This window comes from Parasteatoda tepidariorum, chromosome 6 (genome assembly GCF_043381705.1).
Source record: "Parasteatoda tepidariorum isolate YZ-2023 chromosome 6, CAS_Ptep_4.0, whole genome shotgun sequence".
NCBI classification, from domain to species: Eukaryota; Metazoa; Arthropoda; class Arachnida; order Araneae; family Theridiidae; genus Parasteatoda; species Parasteatoda tepidariorum.
The window spans coordinates 64,052,344-64,078,359 of record NC_092209.1 but is presented as its reverse complement, the minus strand read 5'-3'; the positions used below and the strand labels follow the sequence as shown (position 1 = coordinate 64,078,359).

The following is a 26,016-nucleotide window of genomic DNA, read 5'->3' as shown; positions in this document are numbered from 1 at the left end:
TTTTTAAAATAATTCCAATTGATTTCAATTGCGAAACCGAATGATACAGAATACACTCTTAAACAACACTGTTATAGATTCGGCAGAACAGCTGTTTTCTAAAACAGATATTACACGTTGATTAGCATCGAAATCTAATCGGAATCAAACTTAACTATTACAGTATCAAAATTAAAGGTTTAAAGAAACAAGACATATGTAGTTAACAAAAGCTTAAATAAAAAAAACGATTAAAAGGAAAGAAAACGAAGACGATAATCATAAGGTTTAAAAAAAATCAAACGATATTTTTTTAAAAAAAATCAAACGATATTTAAAAAATAAATATTAAACTTTAATAACACAAAATAAAAACGAACCTGTGCAATGGAGTACCTAGATGGGGGCCGACAATGTCGGAAAGGATCCAATCTCGGACTCATCCGAAAACGGATGAGAATTTTTAGTCATGAAAGGATTGAAAGGATCAGGTAGTGGCAGAAAGACTCGACCCGTTTGCGCTGCTGAGAGAGAAGAGTGACCAAGATAAAGAGGGTTAAAGTTCACTGCCATAGCGATAAAAAGTTTCTCGCATACAAAAAAAGCTTTCACAAATCAACCGAGAGCGATACAGAAAGGCCTTGGACATTGCTCGTTTTTTTAAGCTTTCAAACACCAAGCCCGGGATAGCACATAAATCAATAAGTAAAGATAAACTTACTTTAATAGAGAGAGGAAGAAAAAAAAATGAATACATCTACTGAGGCAAAATTGAGTGAAATGAATCAAGAGAGAGCCTCATTTTTTTTGCATACAGTATATTACGAACTGTTGGAATATCTAATCTCCTCATAAACGTGGCACTTAAGACGATACTCGGTTGAAATAGTTCAACGGCCTTGGTGAAAGTAAGGTTTAAGATTAAATAATTAACTTGGAAATCGACATAGATATAATGTAATAGTCAATGTCCTTTTTTTTACCAATTTTTAATTCCAATTGATTTTTTAATTAAGAAACATGCAATTAAAAAAGTATTCAATGTGTTAAAGATATCTTAACAAAACATTAAGGGTGCATTATTTACGCGCGTTGTTCTTTCCCCCCAATTAATCAATATATCCAAGTAAGAATTTGAGGTAACCTTTTATTTATGAATCATACTAATTTTGAATCAAACTCAGAAGACAAGAAAACTTCCTATAATTACACGTAAAGGGAATCCAGTAAAATTATAAACAGGCATCATAAATGTGCCATTTAAAATGTAAAAACTCAGTAACTTTGTTTTAAACGTGACTCAGAAAACAAAAGAATTCATAAATGATGTATTAGAAAATATTAGCCTTTCTTGAGAAGATCTTTTTAATTCCCGACAATGAACGGTAAACCCATATCATTAAATTTGCAGCTTTCAATGCGTACACTTAAAATTTTGAACCGAACCCAGAAGATGAGGAAACTCCATGTTTTTAGCCATTTAAGGCCAACTTGTCAATCTGATTAATTACAATGGAGATTTTGGAAAGAGTTGTGGCTTACCGTAACTCAGATTCACCGCGCATGCGTGAAAATTTCCAAACAAATCGCAGGGTAGCTAAGGATTTATAAAATAAAGTTATCTTTACGGTTAATCTATGCAAAGTCTCACTAATAACAATCAGATATCGTAACCATTAAAAAAATTTTTAAATCTGACGCTCAATTCTTGACGCCTTAAACAGATAATATATCAAATCAACACCAATATTTCCGAATATTCGATGTTATATAAATTTCAATAGCATGCTGTATTTAAGCAAGTAAACGTGGTTTCCCTACACGTTACCTATGTTTTATGACTTAAAAGTTTATAGCAGCAATAAAATATAATTGAACACTTAGAAGTTGTAAGAAAGCTATAATAATAACTTATTATTTAATAAATAGGTGAATTATTGAAGATTCAGTAAGAAAAAAAACGAGTAACTGAAAATTATTAGTGATATACAAGAGCGCTACGAATTTCAATTTATACTCGTAGCAAAGATTTACAGAGTTGAATATGACCTGTTGAAATTAACGTTCGTAATGTAAAACATAATAAATAAATAAAAATTAATAAAATATATTACGTTAAAAAAAGAAAGAGGGGGCAAGAGAGAGAACCAGTTCTAAGCGGTATATTGATATGCAGCTTAGATATCTTCAGCAAGGTCACGTGGTGTGAGGACGTGCTGTGAATATCTATCTATTGAACATCAATTGTCCAAGGCGAAGTTTAGAATGGTTTATTATTTTTGTTTTATGATTAAGATTTTTTTATATTCTTTTTTATCTACACTAAATTAAGTTTTAAAATCGTATAATTTTTACAGTTTACTTAATAAAAAAATAAAATAAAAAAAAGCTAAATTAACGTATGGATTGTTACAATAAATCAATCAAACCCTATTTGAATGCTGTCCAAGTTTTGCTATTTTAAATTATAAAGCGTTTAATATTGTTCTTAATTTACTGAATATTGGAATAAATTCAAAGAAGTAAATATTTCTCGTTATTATTAATCATTTGCTATTTGAATAAAATTTATTCAGCTTTAATAATAAAGTTTCATAACTACTCATTGGCTGTATATTTGAATGAATTATTAAAAGCGGTAACTATTTTTCTTCGACATAGATTTTTTACTCCTAGTATTTAAATGATATTTTAAATTTCAGCCATTAAATATATTAACATCTTAAATTATTTTTCATTAATGTTCAGTTACATACATTTCAATGGTATTTAACTATTATTATTTTAGTGTATTTTTGAGGAAAGTTAATGAATTGCAAAATAGTTTAGGTTCCATATTTGCACAGAACAGACTGTGGTAGAAATAGATAAAATAGACGTCTAAAAGAAATAGATCAAATAGACGTCTAAAAATGTATGGTTTTATAAAAAAAAATTTCTCCATTATTAATTATTAAGGTCCATTATGCAGTCGTAAGGTCTAAGTATAAACTTTTATTCATTTTAAATAATACTGAAATTGAATAAACAACCAAACTTAGTATTAAAAAAATATCTCCTTTTTTACACCAACATCAATAAAAGATCTTTTAACATTGGAAATTTCAAAATTTGTCTAAATTTGATAAAAATTTGTTTAAACTTGAAAAGGAAGGAAAATGTTCACAATCAATTAGTTTATATATGAATATCATTTATATTTTTAAGTTATAGTTTTGATTAAATCGTACTTACGGTATGGAAATTAAACCAAATAAAGTTACTGTAAGTGACACTTATAAAACTACTTAAGAGAAAATCTGTTAAATTGCTAGATAACACAATGTAGGTCGCGGATTTAAAATCAAGGCGGCAACTATCTTACACGATACAAAATAAAACCTAAGAAATCCAGAAATGTCAACTAAGTTTTAGATTTATTCTTTTGCTACAGTCGTCATTTAAGACCTGGCACAATGCATCAAAATGAAGTATTAAAAAAAATCCTTGGATTTTAAACACAAGGGCGATGGCTGAATAATAACAAAAAAGGCAACTAATCTTCAATTTAAATGAGATACAGAGAAGACGAGGCTTAAGTTACGAGCTGAGGTCATTTAACCCTACGTTAATTCGAACTTCTTGCATTGTCATTGCAAATAATGCTTCTCTGCATACGTTCTGAGATTAATATAAATAATTGTCTTTAACGATAGCTTGGAGTATTTATAATAAGGTAACTTCGTTGCATAACATAATTTATTTATGCCGGTTATTTTATTTTGTAAATACAATTCAAATTAATTTGAAATATTTCGTCAGCCATATCTCCGCTTACTCCTCCTAATTTCACAATATTTTAAAAATGATTAAAACTTTATAATTGTAATCAAACTCATCGTCTTTGAATTCAGAATACACCACTGGAGGGCTTGTTGGTCGCCTTTGGTATTTAACTTGTTATTTAACTTTATTGTACTTGTTATTTAACATTCTTTGTTTGTACTTGTTATTTAACATTCTACAATGTTATTTAACATGTTCATTAACAAAGATGTTTAGTTTTTGATCCAACACTCCACAATACATGCCAACACAACTGCATACAATGTCACTTAATATATTCAATTATCAGATTTTCTCATCAATTGCTTTAATGGTCACTAAACATATTCTTCAAATACGCTCCCTACCAACACAACTGCGAAAAATGTCACATTTTTAAATAAGCTCATCAATTATGAGTTTTAGTTCGAAATTGCTTAAAATGTTAGTTTGCGGTAACGTAAAATGTCATCTATTCTTCGAATAAGTTTCTCAATAATCAGCCTCTGTTTCTAAACCTCACCACAATCCCCGATAACTCAACTGTAAAATCAAGTTAATTTTTACGTGTGCTTTGTTTTTCGAAAGCTTTGTAGTCGCATGAAATGATGCTTTTTTGCGCCTAATATCCTATTTTCAAAACTACTATGAGGTTGCAACAATTACTCATGACTGTTGGATCAAGTTTAGCATTGTGAGGTTGCAACAATTACTCATGACTGTTGGATCAAGTTTAGCATTGTGAGGTTGCAACAATTACTCATGACTGTTGGATCAAGTTTAGCATTGTGAGGTTGCAACAATTACTCATGACTGTTGGATCAAGTTTAGCATTGTGAGNAATACAATTCAAATTAATTCGAAATATTTTGTCCAGCCATATCTCCGCTTACTCCTAATTTCACAATATTTTAAAAATGATTGAATGATTAAACTCAAACTCATCGTCTTTGAATTCAGAATACACCACTGGAGGGCTTGTTGGTCGCTTTTGGGTCTACTTTATTCTATATTGTTACTTAACATGTTCATTAACAAAGCTCTTTAGTTTTTGATCCAACACTCCACAATGCATGCCAATACAATTGCATACAATGTCACTTAACATATTCAACTATCAGATTTTTCTCATCAATTGCTTTAATGGTCACTACCAACACAATTGCGAAAAATGTCACATTTTTAAATAAGCTCATCAATTATGAGTTTTAGTTCGAAATTGCTTAAAATGTTAGTTTGCGGTAACGTAAAATATCAAATATTCTTCGAATAAGTTTCCCAATATTCAGCCTCTGTCCCTAACCGCACCACAATCCCTGATAACTATAACTATCAAATTAAGTTAACTTTTACGTTTGCTTTACGTCTTCAAATGAGATCTCTAATACCCAAGTTTTGTTCAGATCCTCCAATTGCGTTAAATGTCACTCAACACAGTTCTTTAAGACAGTTTTTTCGAAAGCTTTGTAGTCGTATGAAATGATGCTTTTTTACGAATAATATCCCATTTTCAAAACTATTATGAGGTTGCAACATTTACTTCTTATGACTGTTGGATCAAGTTTAGCATTGTGAGGTTGCAACAATTTCTCATAACTGTTGGATCAAGTTTACCCTACCTTCAGCCAGCACTCTCTGCGTTTATTCTGAAAATGGCGCAAAACGTCAGTATGGAGAAAATGAAAAGAGTTCTATTTTTTTTTAATTATTTTAAAACTTGCTTCAATGCTGCATTATCAGGACTCCAAAAAATTTCAAAAATTAACAATAAAACATAGGATTTAGATTATTTTCATATAGGTGGGAAAATGTTCAATGATTTTTGAATTTTTTTTTTTTTAAATAACGTTTGAAATATTTTAGTTATTTGCCCGTTCTAAGCTCCAAGTAATTCTTAACGGAAGGATGACATAGATTGTTGAAAATTATAGCTTTCCTTCAAGTGTAAGGAACTTGAACTGTGACTTTTTTAATTTTTCTTGATGGAAAAATGTCGCCAGATTGACGATTTTTAAAGAAAAAACATTTATTTTAATAACTTTAAAATATTCTGGTCTTAGTTATTTGTCCGCTCTATAGCCCAGGTAATTCTTTACAGCAAGATGGCTTATACAGTTGAAAATTACAGGTTTTTTTCGAGTGTAAGGAACTTGAACTGTGACTTTTTTTTTTCTCGGCGAAAGAGCTCTCCAATTATCAGTTTTTGTTCCGATACTCTACAAACGACGCCAATACAATTAACATGAATTAAATCCAGGAGTTTTGGCACTACGCCTAATCATTTAACATGTCCTCAATAAATAGGCCACTAAAAGCCAGAGTGTCCATGAAGTTTTGAATCTATAATGCCGTCAAAATTTTTTAAACTGGACTTCATAAATACATCGAGAGAAGAAAGAAAAAAAAAACTTTTAAATAAATCTTCCACCCAAATGAGATGCAAAAGGAAAGAATATATGCGGGTCATTTCACCCTTTGAGCACTCCTGCACACAAGCATCGCAATTAATGAACGCTGTTCTAATTCTTATCCTCACTCTTCTCTTACTGGTTTCCCCTTAATCCCAAGTAATTGCATTAGGCAGGTGAACAGGTGCTACAATACACGGAAGTGATCGAACATTTTCTTCTTTCTCACACGCTTCTTGCATTGGCAGGTCTTTTTTTATTGAAGGGGTGATGCCATTCTAATATAAGAGTTCGTATTTATTTCTTTTAATCCTTTCCCCCTGGCAGATGGGATCCTTTATATATTTTCCTTTATTTATTTCAGGGTGCGTAACCAAATTATTCAACAAAAAATAAGCACCTTTTAAGCACTTTTGGCATTGTTTTTGACAATTGTCAAAAATCATAAAATTTTGAATCATGTATAACGAATGGCGTTTTCATACGCTATGGACTGACAATACGCCGAAATAGATTGGGGTTGAATTAATTGTGAAAACGTTGAATAGAACAATGTGAACTGTGTCTTTTTGCATAATTCGAAGCGAAAATCAACATAGTAAAGGAAAAATCTCATTTTGAAAGAGGGAAAAATTTAGCACTTTTTAAAAACACCCAATGAAAAAAGCACCTTAAGGGCTTTTAAAAAACGAAAATAAGCACCTTTAAGCACTTTTTAAAAACGCTACGCACCCTGTATTTTATATTCCCATTTATATATTTTCGTTCTGGCGCCCTAATGTCTAATAACAAGCAAAAATATATTTTGGCATTTTTTAACTATAAAAAAAAAACAGTCTATAGCAACTAAAAAAATCTTTTAGATTATCGAAATTATATTTGTACTAAACTATAAATTCTAAAAAAAAAAAGTAGTTTGAAAAATATATTTTCTTTTTCATTTATACTTAAAAATGTATCACTAATAGATTTTGTAACGTAATTTCAATGATGAATAACCGTTTCTCTTAGATTTAAATAACTGCAAATAAGTGCAATTTAGAAAAGTTTGGAAGTGAGCCAGCCGTGTTTAGAAGATTTTACCTTAAACGCAGAAAAAGACACAGGTGTTTTCCTACTATATTTCATAACCATAAATTATTAAAATGCTAAATACAATACTTTTCACTTATTTTAACCTAAATTATTACGGAATAATGAAAAAAGTATGAAAATTATGTTTGATAAAATTCTGCGTCAAAGGGTTAAGAAAATCTCATATAATGCAACTTTTTTTAAGACTCTTGACGTTTAGTTGTTATAAGCATAGGAAAAAACTGCGTTAATTTTTATTTTCTTTGATAGAAATATATTAAAATTAGTTTTTCAATTTTGTACAGTTTACAAACTATTGTTCTTTAACTCGTTTATAAAAAAGTTTGAGAAATTTTATTTGTTTTTTAATTTTTCTATTTAAACTTACTTATATAGTTAAAAGTAATGTGTCACAATGATATGCATATTACATTATAATTATTTGATAGTAAATCGCGAATTTTGAAACCGTTTTTTACTTTTCCTTTTTAAACTTGTTTTGTTGAATTATACAAATTATTTAATAACAATTATTTAACTAACAAATTATTTAATAACAATTATCTACCAGGTGAACGATAGTGGAAAGCTAATAGTATTTTCTAACAGAAAATATAAAAGAATGCTAGCTTGCCTACCTATAACATTTAAAGACAACAATTTTACAATTAACTTTTTGATCAACAAACTTTGACAGCTAATAAAATTTAAATAATTTTCTGAAAAGAAACTTTTACGAATGCATTAGAAGACAACAAACTGTTTAACAAAAATAATCCTTAAAAGATGTACAAAATTTTACAGCCAATTGTAGCATTATTCTGTTTAAAAAAAACAATTGAAGTTAGCAGAATACTCTTTATTTTTCTTTTAAGGAATTTTTTTATTGCAATTTTTCATCTTAAAACTTCGTGAAACAGAGTCTACAGAATATTTGATGAAACAAAGCTAACTTTTCTTTTTTTTTTAATGGAATGTAATTTTAACTATTTTCATAGCACTTTTTCAGTTACCCTAAAAAAGTCACTGGAACAAATTATATTACATGTACATAATAAATAACCAAACCTTTTAATGAAATGTTTAGATTTAAAAAATTCTACCCGACTTCTTGTTCTAATTAGAATTTAACTTGTAATAACTAAACTTAATTGACTTCCTAATACTACACGGGGTTAGCCTCAAGTTATATTAGATACAACTCCGCCCACGAAGGTGTGTCCTAAATTGCGCAAGCGCAGCTCCGATAATAGCTGAAAATAACAGTCACACTCATCAGCCAGCATTTCCTGGATACTTTTTTTTCCCTTCATTCCCCAGCTCAATCTCAAGGTCGATAGAAATATATAGCCTCTTTTTATTCACTTCATCACAGCATGGCAATTCGTCGTTGGGCAAGAAGTATCTGGACTTCATTTTTATTTTTCACCGCACTTCACGTCCAAGGACAAAAGCTAACAGCGTGAAGCAGATTACAACTGCTTAGCCCGGAAGAGTTACCGAATCTTTTCCGCGCGGAAGGGTCTGAAAATTAGAAATGCAGATTGGCGATTACTTAACTAAATAAATAAATAATAATAAAAAAAATGGGGAGAACAAAAGGCTATTCTATTTTCCGTGTAAAAGCTTATCTAGCCAAATCTTCATATAATATATATTTCCGTTCAGATTGTATTGTTTACCTAAGTTACTTAAATATTCACAATATAAAGCTTTCTTAGAACGAAACTTGTCAACCTCTTCCGCGATTAATGTAGAAACGAAGCAAAGGATTGGATTTTTGGTAAGGTTCTATTATGATTAAGCGAATAAATAGAATAACCAAGAATTAGCTTTGTAACCTACTAACAAAATCATATAATTAAATTAAACTGAAATCAATATTGTTTTTTTTTTTTTAAAGACGTCGCTTTCATGAAAGTAAATTTTTATTCGTTAGCAAATGAAACTATATTATGACTAGTCGCATAGTTATGTAATAATAAGTTCACAAAAATTAGTACTTACAGCTCAAAAATTTTACGTCATGATTTTGATGCATATCAACACAAAGGGTAACGTTGTTATTAAGACGAAGCATCAAATAATTTTTCCGATAATACTACACTAACATTACGACTCATCATATACACCTCTATAACGCAAACAATCAGTTCATAAAGAATACAGCATACTAATTTACAGCTCAGAATTTTTACTGAAGATTAGTATTCGCGTAAATGATGTAGCAATATAAAAAATAACATTAAGTAAAATAGTATTGCGACAAAAACCAATTTTCGAAACATCCAACTATATTAAAGCTCTGCATGCATTTATCAGTTTACAGAAAAATAGAGCGCAATGATTTACAGCACAGTGATTCATACTCGCTTATACTGATATCACAACACAAAACGTAGAACGACTGCGCATCGCATCCCATTTGCATTTTCGAATATAATGAGGATAAAAAAAGATTAACAAATTAGATAATACATATTTTATTAATCTGAAAAACACAACTTATCATCAAATAAAAATCAGTTCAATGCCATTAAGTTTCATTACCTAGATGTTCATAGTTTAAGTTCATCTAAGTAACAGAAAAATTTATTAAAGAGCTTATGGACATAATTACTAACATTTCTTTTATAAATAAAAAGTAAGAAAAATATTAATTCGAAAAAGTAGATCGCAGCGGCAGATAAATCTCAATGTGTACTTCAGAATATTCTGAAATGTTTAAGAAGTGGAAGTTTTTGGAACAAAGCTGTCAAGTCATAATGCACGCGTCAGTGAGAGTGACAACCAAAAAGATATGATCAACTGTTGTTACATAAATATTTTTCTAGAGTCAAAACAACCATAATATTCCAGATATTTTAAAAAAAAAAACTGGATTGTAAACTGGATCTGTTAAGAGATGGTGCCCAACTTTCTACCTATTCCCGAAAAATATAAGTACTGTGTACAGTTAAACAGACTTCCTCATTCAAAAATACAAGGTAGGAATTATTGTGCAGAGACCCGGAGCTGGGGATTTACACTTTCCCGTGCTCCAGCAATTTCATTGTATCAAACAGAAATTTAAGAGGTATGCTGCAATGGAACGGTATTGCCAATTGCTAAGTTGCCGTAGAAAGACTATTCTCGGCATTTAGATACATTTATAATCATTTGAGATCAAATATGAAGGTGGATTTAATAGAGTCAAAATTTTTCTTAAAAATGGACAAATAACTCAAATGTGAATGAATCTTTGTATTTTCTGTGTGAGCTGATGATTATGTTATTTTTTTTTTTTTTTGTTTCTTATAGTAATAAAAATTTCAAATTGAAATCTAAAACTCAGAAACACGCATAAACATACATTAAAACTGCCAGAACCTAAGTGGAGCTTCAGCCTAGCTTATTATCTTGGAACGGAGTTGGGCATCGAAAATTTTTCGACTCCGGGTTCCTATTACTGTGCTGTATGAAATAAAAAATAAATCCAAAACTATCGAGTTTTAACATTTTTGCAGATATTTAGAACTAGTTCATGAACATGTTTATACAATAGAAATATATGATCGAGACAAAGTGCAAAATTCTGCATAACTCGTTAAAAGTAAAGAATCTTTTGAGATTACTTGCGTTAACTGTTTTAAAAATTAGTCAAATGGATTAAGAGAATAAATGGTGCGGAATTCATGATCAATATATACCTATAAAGAAACGAAGTGCTTTGACATTTTCACAGTAAATTGTGCAATAAGAGTGCATTTACAAAAAAAATCCAAAATACCTTGCATTTAGACGTCAAGTTTTAACTGATTGTTGTCAGTGGCTCGTAAGTTATCAAGTTTATTTCATGTAGTTCAATAGATTTTTAGGTAATTTCTCAGCACTAACAGGATTTTTTGAGTTTAGATTAGAGTCGTTGATCTCTTGTAAAACTGGCAATAGAAGCAATTGTTTTTCAGTACTCACCACATCTTGGCAGACGGCACTCTCAAAAGGCATTCTATTGACGAGTTCAGATCCGCGCAAGGACGTGTAGAGCCACGGCCTGGAAACATTGAAGGGTTGTCTTATGTCCTTTCTACATAGGCAACAGCATTTGTCTTTGCCATCAGGATGCGTGAAGGTGTGCAAATGCATCACTCGCCAACTTTCCAATCTTCTTCTTCACTTACATTCAGCATTGGTCAATCTACAGCAACAAAATTTTCACAATTACCGCCAGAGTAAGACATTAACATGGTTTTTCAAAAGTCATTCGCCAAGAAAGATGAAATAAAAATAGATAAACAAACAAAAGTTTAAGTAATTTACATTTGAGGTAAGGCTAAATTTTAAACTAAATTTACCATCTTGTCGTTAAGAATCAAATAGGCTTTAGAACGGACAAAAAACTTTAAACACGCTGAATGCCATGAGGGTCACCGGTGACCGGCACTGAGTTTGTTCGTAGCGCCACGGGGGTCACCGGTGATCGGCGAAGCCAAGATTAATAGAAACACATAATTCTTTTAAATTTTAAATGCTTTTAATTTCTTTATATTATTATCGTTACTAAAATGGTTTGAAGAAATTAATGCAATACATACTGAGAAAATCATTTTGGCCAGACGGGCAAGCCATGTAAAATTAGCGTGGCATTCAACGTGTTCAAATAAAATTATTAAATGTTTTTAATAATTGAGGAATTTTCCCATCTAGGTGAAAATTATCAAAAATCAATGAGTAATTGGGTACTTGCAACTCTAGAAGTGAAGTGATCATATCTAACTAAGTGATTTAATTGGATACTCGTAAGCGACGTCACGAGCGTGTGTCGAATCTGATTGGCTTTTGAATCAACGAATGCCAAGATTTACCTATGATGTCACTTTTAGGTATCCAATTCTCAATTTTTGCAATGAGCCCAGATAATGCAGAGTGGGAGTAATTTTTTAATAATTAAACAAAGGAAAAAAAAATAGTGTAAAGGGGGCTGGTCAAAAATATGCTAAATTTGAACTGACAGTTATAAGTAACTGTTGCTAACTCACAGATACTTGGTGACAGAAACGTCGAAAAACAGCATTAACACTAGATTGCCCAAGGAAGTCATTTTGACTGCATTTTAATTTCAATTAGAAAACTTTTTAATTTCAATGACACAATTTCTTAGAATTTTGTGACTTTTATAAATATTTTTATTGTTGATATTTACTTATAACTTGTTATTAAACAGAAAATAATACCAAAAATATTAAAATTTAATTTTAAAATTTTTTTTAAATATATTAGTTATTCTTTCACAATGCAGACTTCATTTTGACTGCTTTTGGGCAATATAGGTACTTCAGTCTTTCTAGTGTTAACATAAATAGACATAATAAACTGAAGAACACCTTATAATTGTACAGAATAATAACAGCCAGAAGATAAAAATAATAACGTAAGAAGCTAACATAAAAAGTTAAGCATGTAATCGACCCTCAACTTAAGAAGACAAATCCACGAAAAAAGCTTATGTCTTAAGGTAATTAACTAATAAATAAGTGTAACAAGCTTAAGGAAACTGGAGGGGGAAAATGTAACACAAGACGATAAGTCGTAAAATAAAGATTTAGTTTCGATCAAGCTTACAAAGCCGTTATTAGGTACTATCTTCCGTTGTAGATAGTATTTGGGTGATCAAAATTAGCATGCTAAATTCTGTACATTCGGCTAAAAAAAAATTTAAAAAAATATTTAAAAAAAACAGCTAAGTAATCACAAAACACGGTTTTACAATTTCATGCAGATGAGGGAAGGGGGAACTTGGCTTATAATTTATTTTTAAGAATAACAAAATTAATTTTGGGAACGAAAGAAAAGACGTATTATATCCTAAAAAGTAGCAAAGTAAAGCATTCAGGTTCGATCTCGCTTATAAAGCTGTAAAAAAAAACATAAAGGTAGATCAAATCTAGCGTTTATTTGAATACTGTACATACCGTTAAGTAGCATATAATTTGGTCAGTAGAGCAACCCACATTTTGGACCTCTTAATGCTAATTCTACTTTTTGCGTATTTCACCATACATCGAAAACTTTTTCAGCAAATTGAAACATTTTTGCACACAATTATAAAATTCGTTTTTCAAAGATAATTCCATTCAAAAAATAACTTTTAGTAAAAAATTATAAATTTTTATTATTTTTAATAAATACGTTACCTAAATCCGCACCAATACCGCGCAGCCAATTGTATTTCATTTTGAGGGCATGTTTAAATACAATTAAATTAAAATTATGAAATCAAAGCAATCTAAAATACACCTTCCACCTACCCCACCTCCAGCGGTAAAATTATCAAACGTTGGCCGTTCTGCGAAGATAAAAAAGTGGAGGAACTTAGTACTAAAGCACCAATATAATAAATACAGGGTGTCCCGAAACGACCGTATAAACTCTGCACCGCTAGATTCCTCGCTGGGAGTACATAAAAACTGCCCAAGGAAGCGTTCCTGTTCGATCCATAGTTTACGAGAAAAATACGAGAAACAAAGTATGACGTCACTGCAGGTGCAAGAAAAAACACTTTATTGCAACAGCAGTATACAATGCACAATTTAAATCAGATGTTCAAAGTGCCCGTTTTAAACATTATCGTCTGAAAAGATATTCAAATACTGTTGCTGATATGTCCAATAAAATGTTTTTTTTCCCCTTGCACCGGCTGTGACGTCATACTTTGTTTCTCGAATTTTTCTCGTAAACTATGAATCGTACAGGAACGCTTCTTCGGGCAGTTTTTATGTACTCCCAACGAGGAATCTAGCTGCGCAGAGTTTATGCGGTCGTTTCGGGACACCCTGTATATAATTCTTAAGTAAGTTTTTTATTTGAATTTCTAAAAAGATATTTTTCTAAATCAAACAATTTAAAATCACCGGATAAAATGCCAAATGATAATAAAATTGAAGTAAGGTAAATTTTTTTAAAGTGTAAAGTTAATTTTTTTTTTTTTTGTGTAAACTCGGTTTACACCAAAAAAAAATTTAATACATTGAAAATTGTATGAACAAGGCATTTAGCTAGTAGTACAGATATAATACAAGTTGAGAGAGAATAACGGAAAGATGTTATGGAAGGTCATAAAGAAAGGCATTGAGTCATCGATCATGCTTGGAGAGCTGTTTTAAGCATAAAGTATCTATTCAGAATAAGTCAATAAAAAATGGGAGAGAGATCGATCAAGTTTTATAGCTCCTTCAACTATTACTTTATTAAAGTAAAGCTTGTAAAAGGTAGACTTAACGGCACTACTTATATAAGAGAAAAATGATGAATATGATCACGCACATAAGAGTGCGGATTCCACAAAAACACTAGCCTCGTCTAAATTAGAATATAACATTCGTATTTTTTGATACAAAGGCAATTTGTACTTTAATTAGCGCGGTAATTTTTCTCTACTATAGGTTTTACACCTTAGCAGCCAGCATGTTCTTTTATTTCCCCATCTCTCTTCGATCCCAAGGATCACATGGCCCCCTGTCACGTGCTATCAGCGATTTTGGAGGAGACAAAAATGCGCCATGTGATAATTGAGATGATTTACTCTTTCTCTAGCACAGTGGTTACCAACTGGGAGATTGCGGGCCGCATCCGCCGACGAATGTTTTTTTGTGGCACGTGAACTAAAATATATTAGTTGTCATTTTTTTGCGGACAATTTTCGTAGAAAATCTATAAGAGTTTAAATACTTTTCTTTCGTAAAAAAAAAAAAAATCTTCGTTTCTGTGAAATTTAACATACTAACGGTGCAAAAGATTTTTCGGTCACAGGTTTTGCATCCAAGAAAATATTTATTCAAATACAAAAATAATCATGTATGTTGTCCTTTTTTATTTCGTTTTTTTCTTTGCATTTTGTGAATATAATTTAAATTTAGCATGTGAGTATCAGAAATTTTCTATATTTAATGTGCCTTCAAACATAAAAGAGTACTATATAACATTTTGATATAGTTGCGGCCCGCCATTTGACTGGTGTTTTTAATTGCGGCCCCCGGCCTCATGTAAGTTGGAAACCCCTGCCCTAGTAGATAGCTGTTTTGTACTTCTACAGGAAATGGAGGAAAATCAAAAGCATTAGGAGCGCCAAGATTAGCTGAACAGTAAATTCGATCTTTTTTTTTTTCGACAATAAATCTCATTTCTAAATTTTTATATTTAAAAAGCAAAATAAAATCGGTATTAGTAAGCAGTCAATTTATAGAGTCAGTCAGTTAAAAACACTAAACTCACAAAAACACTAAAATTTAAAACTTAGTAACATTGGAAAAGCATGGCAAACAAAGGTTAACACGTTGATGCCACGCTAATTTTACATGGCTTGCCCGTCTGGCAAAAATGATTTTCTCAGTATGTATTGCATTTATTTCTTCAAACTATTTTATTAACGATAATAATATTAAAAAAATTAAAAGCATTAAAAATTTACTCGAATTATGTGTTTCTAATAATCTTGGCTTCGCCGGTCACTGGTGACATCCGTGGCAATAAACGTGTTAAGGAAGAAAAAAAAACACTTAAAAAGATATAAAATAGTTACAAAGCATAGGTTTAACATGATACTAACTACAATTCCTACTATCAAGTGCGTTGACTATCTGACGAAAATGTTTTAAATTGCAACGCCTTAAAATTACATTATTATTATTAATGTTTAATTTTCTATTTTAGAAAAAAAAGGCAACCAGGCTCTAATTTTAAAGTTCTAAATTATTCGAGAAAAATGCTTACATTAATAAAATAATTAAGGAACTATTATTCAATCTAGAAACAAGGTGCGTAGCCAAATTTTTCAACAAAAAATAAGTACCTATTAAGCACTCTTAAAGCACTCAAAAAGTATTTTTAAGCACTTAAAAAAGAATATATCATAATTAGGCAGGGTCTGGCAAATTTTTGACACTTAACGGTTTTTTAACCATCATGTCAAAAAAAAAAAAACTTTTAAGATAATTTTTGAAAATTGTCAAAAACCCAAAATTTTGGACTAAGGATAACTATTAGCTATTATAAATCAGGGTTGGCAGGTTTTTGACACGTGACAGTTTTTGACAGTTTAAACCATGGTTTAAACCGTCACGTCAAAAACCTCACTGTCAAAAATGTCGAAAATGTCAAAAACCTATATTCATATGTGAAATTTAATTAATACATAAAATTTATATATTTTTTATAAAGGATAGTGTTTCTAAATATGTTCTAGAAAAAATAAATTTAAAATTTTGAAGAAACACTTATATTTTGAATAGTAACCAAAATCTTGTACTTTTGAAAGCTCACATCTTTTGTAATATTATGTATTCATTTTCATGTGTTATTGAAAATCTGCAGTGATATTATTAAGAAATTTATTTATAACCAAATTTAGTGTATAGTATAGATTATACTAAAAATTAGACATTTTTAAAGATAAACATTAGCAGTTTTGTACATTAGACATCTTTTAAAGAAAAATCTTTTTAATATTCTTTTAAATCTTCTTAATAATCTTTTTAACATAAGACAATACAAATTTAAGTGCTTTCTGTTAAATACACAGAGTAGTTAGTGTCGATTTACAGTATATTCAGCCTATTCATTTACTATGCTGAAAATTTAGTTTATCCAAATACTTGTGAATTTCATTTTGCTGAATACTATATAGTTTTGTTGAATATCTAAATATTCAGCTGTTGAATAATTACTTCTTGCTTTCAAGATATGCATTATTTGTATTCTTAATACAAGTGGAGAAAAAAAAATTAAGAGATAAAAATTGTTTTAAAATGATAAGTGTAATAATTATAAATAAATATAATAAACAATATGAATTATATTTATCATTATTCATAAATATAACTACTTTTAAATTCAAATTAACATACTGGATAATAAAGATATTCGGTATAACATTAAAAAAAAATTTTTATACACTTGTATCTTATATCAAGTTTGTATTTATACAACATAACTTGTAAGTTCCTTATAAATATTAGTTATATGTTCCTTATATGTCAAAAATGCATAGTAATAAACTTTTAATTTTCTTAAGTATCAAAAAGAAAAAAAAAATTTTTTTAAATATAAATATTTAAACAATTTTTGTGCAAAATTTTTCTGCACATGCATTTGAATATAAATTTCTGAGATTTTAAATCTGTTATTTTACCTTAATTTTAATTAAAAAATATTTTAAAACCTGCTGATTACCTATAGTATAATTAAATTTCAATATAATGCATGGTAGTTTGAATAGTTGGTAGTTTTGAAGTTTATATATTTTTTTGGCAAACTTTAGTTTTTGACATTTTTGACGGGTTTTTGACGGTTTAAACCAGTATTATACCCTTGTCATGTCAAAAACCACTTTTTGACGTCAAAAACCCAACCCTGTTATAAATATTAAGCAATTTTAAATTAACATATTTGTAAAATTACAAGTGCTTCAACAATTATGTTCTTGAATTATTGTAACATTAAACTCTTTTTGTTTTGAAAATTACTGTTAAAAACCCAAATTTTGCTGTAGAAAATTTTAAATAAAAATGTGTCAAATTGCAATCAATCCAATCCCTTACTTTGCTTAATATTGGGGATAAAAATACAAAGACAATTATCTTTAAAAAAAAAAACACTTAACAATCATATTCTTTTTATGTAAAATCAGTTTTCATTTACTTCTCTGCCCTCAGTACTCCAAGTTCATTTTTCAGTTTTGTATGAATAAGACCGAAATTTCAAACTGTTCTTACAATGTAAACAACGTCTTTTTGCATAATTCGTGGTGATAATCAACATGGAAAAGAAAAAAAATCTCATTTTGGAAGAGGAAAAATTAAGCACACCCAAGCACTTTTTAAAAACACCCAATGAAAAAAGCACCTTTAAGGACTTTTAAAAAAGGAAATTCGAAAAAAGCACCTTTAAGCACTGTTAAAAAACGCTAAACACCCTGACAAAGATAAAATTTGCAATGGTTAAAAAAAGAAAATATAAGCCCAATTTATAAGTATATGCAAGTGTATGCCTGGATGTACTAACTTTTTCACAATAATATAAATAAAAAACACGAATTATGCTACTTTTTCAAAGCAGAGAAACACAAATAATAAATAAAAATAGCAATGCTCCTAAATAATCATTGTTCCTTTTGATTTTATACAATGAAAGCAGATGCATATTTATAAGCATACAAACATAAAATAATAGTAATGTTCCTCATAAATTTAAGCTCTTATTGATACAATGTATGCATATTTATCTTCTTTTTTTTAAAAAAAGAATATGAAAAAAAAAATTTATTTTAGCAGAATAAAGACCAAAAATGATACCAATTTCACGCTAAAAAAGAAAAATCATAGGAGCAACGCCAATATGTCAATCAATAGGCAGATCATCTCTTAGATCGCTTTGATTACATCACCAAGAAGAAAATTTGAACTTGAAAGTAGGTCAAGAAAAATATCTTGAAACATTATTTCACTTGTTGAAAAACGTAACTAAAATTGCACTCTTAAATTGATCATTACTTGTATTATGTATCTTTTTTTAAAAGACTTTCTAGTGATGATGTAAACAAAAAAAAAATCCAAATGACTAAGTTAGTATAGTTCGTGTAATGAAAGATTTGTATATTTCCTTTCATTATATTATTTTGTATAAATTTGGATTAATTTAAAAAAATTAAATAATACTATGAGAGCAAAATTTGAAATTTAAAAATATATTGCAATCAGAATCATTAACTTTTCTTAATAAAGTTTCGTTTGATTATAAGGATTTAAGAATAAACGAAATATGTATATAACTTTTTACTTTTGCCATCTTTTATGAATCAAAAAGTTGAATTTATTGAGATTTCAATTATTGTTTTATAAAGCTGTATTGATAACAATTAAATAGTTATCAAAAGCATTTACAATTTTCAAAAGTAAAGCTTTCAAAATTATGTAATATTAAATTAAGTAATCATGTAGATTACACACCTATGTGTAAAAATAAGGCAATTGAGTCGGAAAAGATTTTGATATAAAAGGAGTATAAATGCTGTTTCATTCATTCATATTTTTTTTTTTTCATCAATTCAATAATTAAAGGTATCAGAAAGTACACGCAAATTATATTAATTAGCAGTATAGCACTAAAACAATCAATTAAATGTTACTATATTCAGAACTTTAATGATTACCTTTAAATATTAAAAGAGGCAATACAAAAAAAAACTATTGTTATAAAATTTTGAATAATATAACGAAATAAAAAATAATTGCAGTTTTTACAAGAGTTTTTTTTTTCGTTTTAAATAAAAAAATAAAACTAAAGTATAGCAAAGGTAAAATTTTTGCCAAATATGCACCTAATTTCTGCTATCTCTTTCTCTCTAACTTAGCATTGATAAAAAAATTCTTAACATCAGTTAGTTATAAGTAAACATGTCAGGTACAAATTAAATATGCAGGGGTCTGTCTAGGTTTTTCTGAGAGGTACCTATTTTGTGAAAATTTAAACATAATTTGTGAAGATTAAAAATTATATTAAAAAATCAACACAAAAGTATTGTTTGTAAAAATATGGATTTATCGTTCCTTACGAGACACAAAAATAAAATTTTAAGAAAAAGTATTTTGTGTTTTCTTTAAGTTGAATTTGTGAAGGTACCACTAAACGGTAGTAAATTTGGCTAGGACAGACCCCTGGTATGTTAGTTCACAATAAATAAAATCTCTTTCAAACACAACGAATTTTGTATTCTAATTTTAATCAATGATTTTAGTATTTAAAAGAAATTAAGCAAAGCCTAGATTTCAATAATGTTGTTAGAATAAAAGAAATCTGTCAACAATTATCCATCGTAAAAGACTCTCATAATGAATGCCAAGCTTTTGTCTCTTCTCAAAAAGAGGATTACAGAATTTTAGAAATGGTATAAAAGAAATTTCTTTACACTCTAACTCAGAAACTGAACAAAAAAGATTAAATGCAATTAATTACCTATTTTAAAGAGTTCAAGAAATGTCAAGCTTTTGTCATTTCACAGAAAGATTCAGCAGTCAGATTTTAAAGGATGCATAATGAAGATAATTCTTTTGTCCTGTTCAGGGACCCCACAGTTAAATAAGTGAAAGAAAAATGATGACAACTGAGGTATTTAGCATAAAAATAGCTGAATTTTTAACTGACCTCGGGTTTTGAGATTTGTTTGAAAGTCTAAGAAGAAGTTCGTTCTCACTTCAGACAATATTTGAAGGAAGAAAAATAAAGTTTTATCATATTAAAATTCACATAGAACTTCAGCATATAAGAAAAGAGTAATAATGACAAGAGTAATACTTTCAAGCATTTTTCTCCAAATTCAAGACCTGTTGGAATCTACTATTTTAACTCAAGATTGCCCCAATTTTATGGCCTGTCATTTCCCATTTGCCCAATTATTAAAGATGCCTTGTCACACCAGTGACAACTCTCAGAAAGAAGTGTTAAGGCATAAATTGCAAGTCCAAAATATTAAATTTCTATATATTCTTGCTGGGAAACCTTGGGTATTGTTAGCATGGGCAGGGGTCTGTTTAGAAGAAATTTGGGTCAGTTAACGGACCCTTCACAAAATATTTTAACTTAAAAACGGACCTTTATCTTTTAATCGGACCCTTCACAAATTTGTTTATCTTCATTATTGTTTTGTTAATCGAATAAACCCTTCCCAAGAAAGGGGNAAAACGGACCCTTCACAAAACAATTTATCTTTTAATCCGACCCTGCAAAAATTTGTTTATCTTCATAATTGTTTTGTTAATCGAATAAACCCTTCCCAAGAAGGGGGGGGGGGAAAGACAGATGTAAACGAACTAAGTTTTGTCTTCAGCAGACGCTTCTTCCTTTATTCGTCTAAAATGAATATTCTGCGTTCAGCAGTATAGGCTAAATACCAAATATTTGCTGCATGTAGCATCTCTAATTTGAAGCAGCAATTGTTGTTTATTTTCGTAAATTTAATTTTTTTAATTATAATTTTACAGTGCTGAGCATAATTTTGTCACCATTTACAATTTAAAAACTCCTTGAAAAAGTTTTTTGCAATAAGCGGACCCTATTTGCACAAATTCATAATAGCAGGACCCTGTTTAAAAGAATGTGGCTTAACGCTTATTTAATACATCACAAATAATGAAGAGTAATTTTGGGCTGGTATGGGGAAGGCTGGGTACTTCTATAAAAGTTCTCAATATTTTAAACTAATTTAGAAAATTTTCACAAATTGTCGACTATTTAAATTCTAATTAAGTTAAAAAAATACTTAAAAAGATGAAATTTTGTCACTATAATATATAACAGATGAACGAAATTTAAACATTAAACATTTTTTTTTCATCAATCGAATTTTGTGTGTTATCATTTGTTTTTAATTTTAATATCTCCCAGGAAAAAAAAAATTGGATGATTTAAATATTCTTGTTAGCGATAACACAATCAAAAGGTTGAAGAGGAATTAAAACAGATACTGTTGTTTAAGAATTTTTAAGAAACATAAAGTTCAAGACTGTGGATCAGGAATCAGGATTTTTTTTTTTAAACTGTCACTTTGAACTTTTCTGCGTGTTAATTATGAACCAACAAAAACGACCAAGATACTTATCAATATTTGGTCAAAATATTTCAGAAGAAGAGAATTTAAAAACCTAATGCTGTTACAGTTTATAACAAAACAAAGCAGTATTTATTAAACCTAATTATATTTTAGTAAACCCATAATGCATATACCACACTTATCATAAGTTTATGTAACATAAAGCTCACAATGTTTGATATAACATTGTGAGCTTTATGTTACATAAAGCTTACTAGCTATGAGTCTTTAGTTTAAAAATTAATACTTGTAAAATAATTAGATAATGTGTGAGATATATTTTTACATTAGTAAACTGTACAAGTAATATTGTTATATGAACAAACAAATTTCTTAAATTATTGAAATTTACCTTTTCAGGGTCTGAAGTTTTTGTTTATATAATTTACATAGATAAAACTGAAATTACTATTGAATTAAATTTGAGTTTTATTATTTGTAAACTTCAATTTTAAAAAAGTAATTATTTAAACAAGTTCTTCAAAAATGGTTTTAAATAAACTAGTTTATTCACATACACCATAATCCTAGTCATATGATTGCTATGGCTTTCTGGGAGAAAAACACAATAGGTTAAGAAAAACCAACTTAAAACTTTTTTTTTTTTTAAATTAAGTAACCTTAAGCAATCTTTTAAAAAAAAAGCAACCTTAAATAACATAAATATTGCAGTTACTTTTTGAGGCGCAGCTATATTTATGCTACAGTTGCACTTGATGTCATTAAGTAAAAATTATTTCCAGTACTTCTATTTTAAGCTGTTGTCTAGAACATTTTATTAATTTCTTAACCGAATATAATTTCATTATTCAAAAATATTTTTTAAAAAATAATTTAATTAATTGCTCAAGTTAAAATTAATTTGTTTACACTTAGTCTTAAATCCTTAAGGGGGAGGGGAACGCGTCTTTACAATCTACATAAAGAAATACATTCTCAGGTTTGGTATAGCTAATAATAGGAAAAAAGGACACCAAAACTCAAAAAACAAACATTAAGATGGATATGAATTTAAAATAAATTAAACATAAATATGAACTGAAATACTCAAATCTTGAAAAAAAAAAGGAACCAATTGAATTAAATAGCCAATTAAATTAGAGCCAATTGAGAGAGAATAGCCAATTGAAATAGTAGAACCAAATGAATTAGACGCTTAAATCATTTTGTTTACATTTTTAATTTTAATTAGATCATAGTTTACTTAGTTAACAAGATTATTACATGCATTTCTTAAAGTTCAATTAGTTAATTATTATTTTAGTTGTTTAAAAATATTTCATAAAGAAATAAAAAATATTATTAACTCAGCATATTTTTAAAAGTACCATAAAAAAATACAAAGATAATTTTTTTCTTCGAAACTTCTCTTTTAAGACTCGCATACATATACAACTAAAAATGTTGGAAGAAAAATAAAACCTATCCCGTAGCATAATCACCTGTTAAGTAAATCATCCACATTCTAATTGGCAAAAAAATATTAACTGCTAAATTTTCACTGCTAAATATTAACTATTAACTGCTAAATTTTCACTGCTAAAAATATTAACTGCTAAATTTTCACTGCTATAATCACTGCTAAATTTTAAGGATCAATTTTTACAATCTAAAATCTTTATCTTTAAATTATGAACTCTTGAAACAAAAATATAAATGTAAAAATGAAAGTACAGAAATGGACATACATAAGTTTAAGCTCTATAAACAAGAACCATCCTCAGTGTTTTAACACCAAACGATAGTATATCATTCAGTGTACAGACACTAAATAGGTTCTTGTTCATAGAATCGAAATTATTGTATGTCTATTTTTGTACTTTAATCTGTACTCTATTCACATTTTTCTTTTTTTCTTTTTGCTTTAATTTACATTTCACAAAGTATTTTTTATACTCTTCAGATATATGCTCTTAGTTATTTTAATACCGCAGCAATGAATAGATTAAAAATCTAAAAACACACTATTAGCAAAATTATAAAATACAGTCTCATAATCACTTGAATTTTCAGGCAACATGACTAGACAACACACAATCTGACAAATACTGGCAAATACATAATACAGTACAATTTAGAATATTAAAAATATCAGATTACTATTTAGAAGCAAAAACATTTATATAACTTTACATCTACTTAACAAGAAAAGTTTCATTAAATGGATAAAATTAATCATATTTCAAATTAACAGTTACAAATATTTGGTCAGATTTTTTTTCCTAAAAAAAAAAAGTTCATTTTATGCTAAGAAATCATAAATGAATTAATGTATTTGTATGCAAACGAAAGAAAAAAATTTCAAAAACACACACAGGTCTCAAATTCGCTTAACTATTTCCATTCTTCTATCGTTTGAATTACTTAAAAAGAAGGAATCTATTGCGTTTATTCAAACTTGGATATTTCACGATTATGTAACGATCGAAAAATAAAGAATAAATGTCTCGCTTATAAATATGAGCATTGTATTCACTAAAATATTTAACTACCACAAAGATCGTGACATACACTTGAAAAATACAATGGTATTTATAATGATTAGAATATTTCGCTATACCATACACAAATGAACCCAACAAGATTTGTAAATGGTGAATTTTTTATAGAAATTTTCAAATAAATCGTTTGCTTATTCAAGGTATTACCAAATTTAAACTAACTGAAAATGCTAATACCAAAATATTACATACAAATGCAAAGCAAAATATTACATCCTCTAAGTACCAGTGATAAATCCGATTAAATTACATATTAATTAATCCTAATGAAACCAGGAAGTTTCTAGTATGAGTCAAGCTATTTTATGGAAACACTCAAGAAAATATTAAACTACACTACGGGAAATGTAGACATATAGCGAAATGATTTTAGTGCATTCCTTGTATAAAATAAAACATGCAATTTAACAATAAACAAAGATAAATTACTACAAGCGTAAGAAAAATTGTACGTGGCTTTAAAATTTATATTAATCACATCTAAATTTTAAAAATGTTTTAATATAACACGAAAAAAATTATTTTAAATCAAAATCAGTATTCAATTATTTTTTTTCTAATATTACTTCTTTAAGCACATACCTATATTAGTATACTGATAGCACAGTACTCATAGCTCCCATATCGTAAGGTATTTTATTCACATTGAAAATCTACTAAAAACAGTTTATGTGACTAGTACATAAGTTATTTTAAAAATACAAGCTGGTCTCGTTTACGTAAATAGTCTGGATTAACTCCTTTCAGGCCCAAATAAACAAGCTAAAGAAACATGCACTTCCAAGGCCAACGTAATTAACAACATGGAAAGCTATTTTAACATTATTAAATGTATAAATAATAATACACAACTTACTTTTTGAGTAATATCCTTAAAGCACTTAATTTATAGACTAAACAGATATTCCAATTTGGGATTTAATCGGTTCACACTGATAAACACGATCTTGCGTGTTCTGTCCAAGCTAGCACACAAATGGTATTTAATCCAATCCTACATGAAGATTTTATACATAAGAATCACCCGGCAAACGTAACGATGTCAAGAATACAAACACTTCAATACAATTGAGCAGCAACTTGTTTACTATTGCCCACTTCCATAAGACTTGCTGGTTTAAAGAATTATAGATGAGTGTACAATTCTCGCTCTCAGTTTCTTCCCCGATGTATAGGGTTGTTGCAGTAAGTTTGTCGCCTAAAAGTGAACTGCTCTTTGTCGCCAAGCAGCCTAGATCGTGAAGAACGTTTCTATGGAAGAATATTTTATCTACACATAAAAAGATTTTGATTATCGTCTCACGGCTTGTAGTTTTATAATTATATAATTAATAATTACTAATTAAATTTATTTATCTAATTAAATTTAAATTATTAGTAATTTTAGTAGTGAGGAAAAAAGATTATTTTATGCACGAAACTAATAACAAGACATTGATAAATAAAATATTATAATTAATAATAATAAATTTGCAATAGTTAAATATTATAATTAATAATATATAATTGATAATATTATTTTCATACCATCACTTGATATTTAAAGTTAAAGCTTTAATTATTCTTAATTCTAAAAAAAGATAATAGAAAAAAGAATAATTTCCTTTTATCAATTTTTGTTTCAAATTAA

General features: G+C 28.7%; 1 protein-coding gene across 2 annotated transcripts in view; it reads right to left on the bottom strand.

Moving 5' to 3' along the window:
- The window catches only part of LOC107441029 (phosphatidylinositol 3-kinase regulatory subunit alpha), a 47,773-nt gene extending 22,117 nt beyond the window's left edge, over positions 1-25,656 (bottom strand). The window contains exons 1-2 of one of the 2 annotated variants that reach the window (XM_043054111.2): positions 25,243-25,656; positions 11,220-11,442 (exon numbers count right to left, since the gene is read on the bottom strand). In XM_043054111.2, the coding sequence (XP_042910045.1) occupies positions 11,220-11,390 (171 nt within the window). In that variant the 5' untranslated portion in view covers positions 11,391-11,442; positions 25,243-25,656. Of the gene's footprint in view, positions 1-359; positions 618-11,219; positions 11,443-25,242 lie in introns of those variants that run through there. The other variant, XM_043054112.2, reaches the window with a different exon arrangement.
- Between the last annotated feature and the right edge of the window lie 360 nt (positions 25,657-26,016).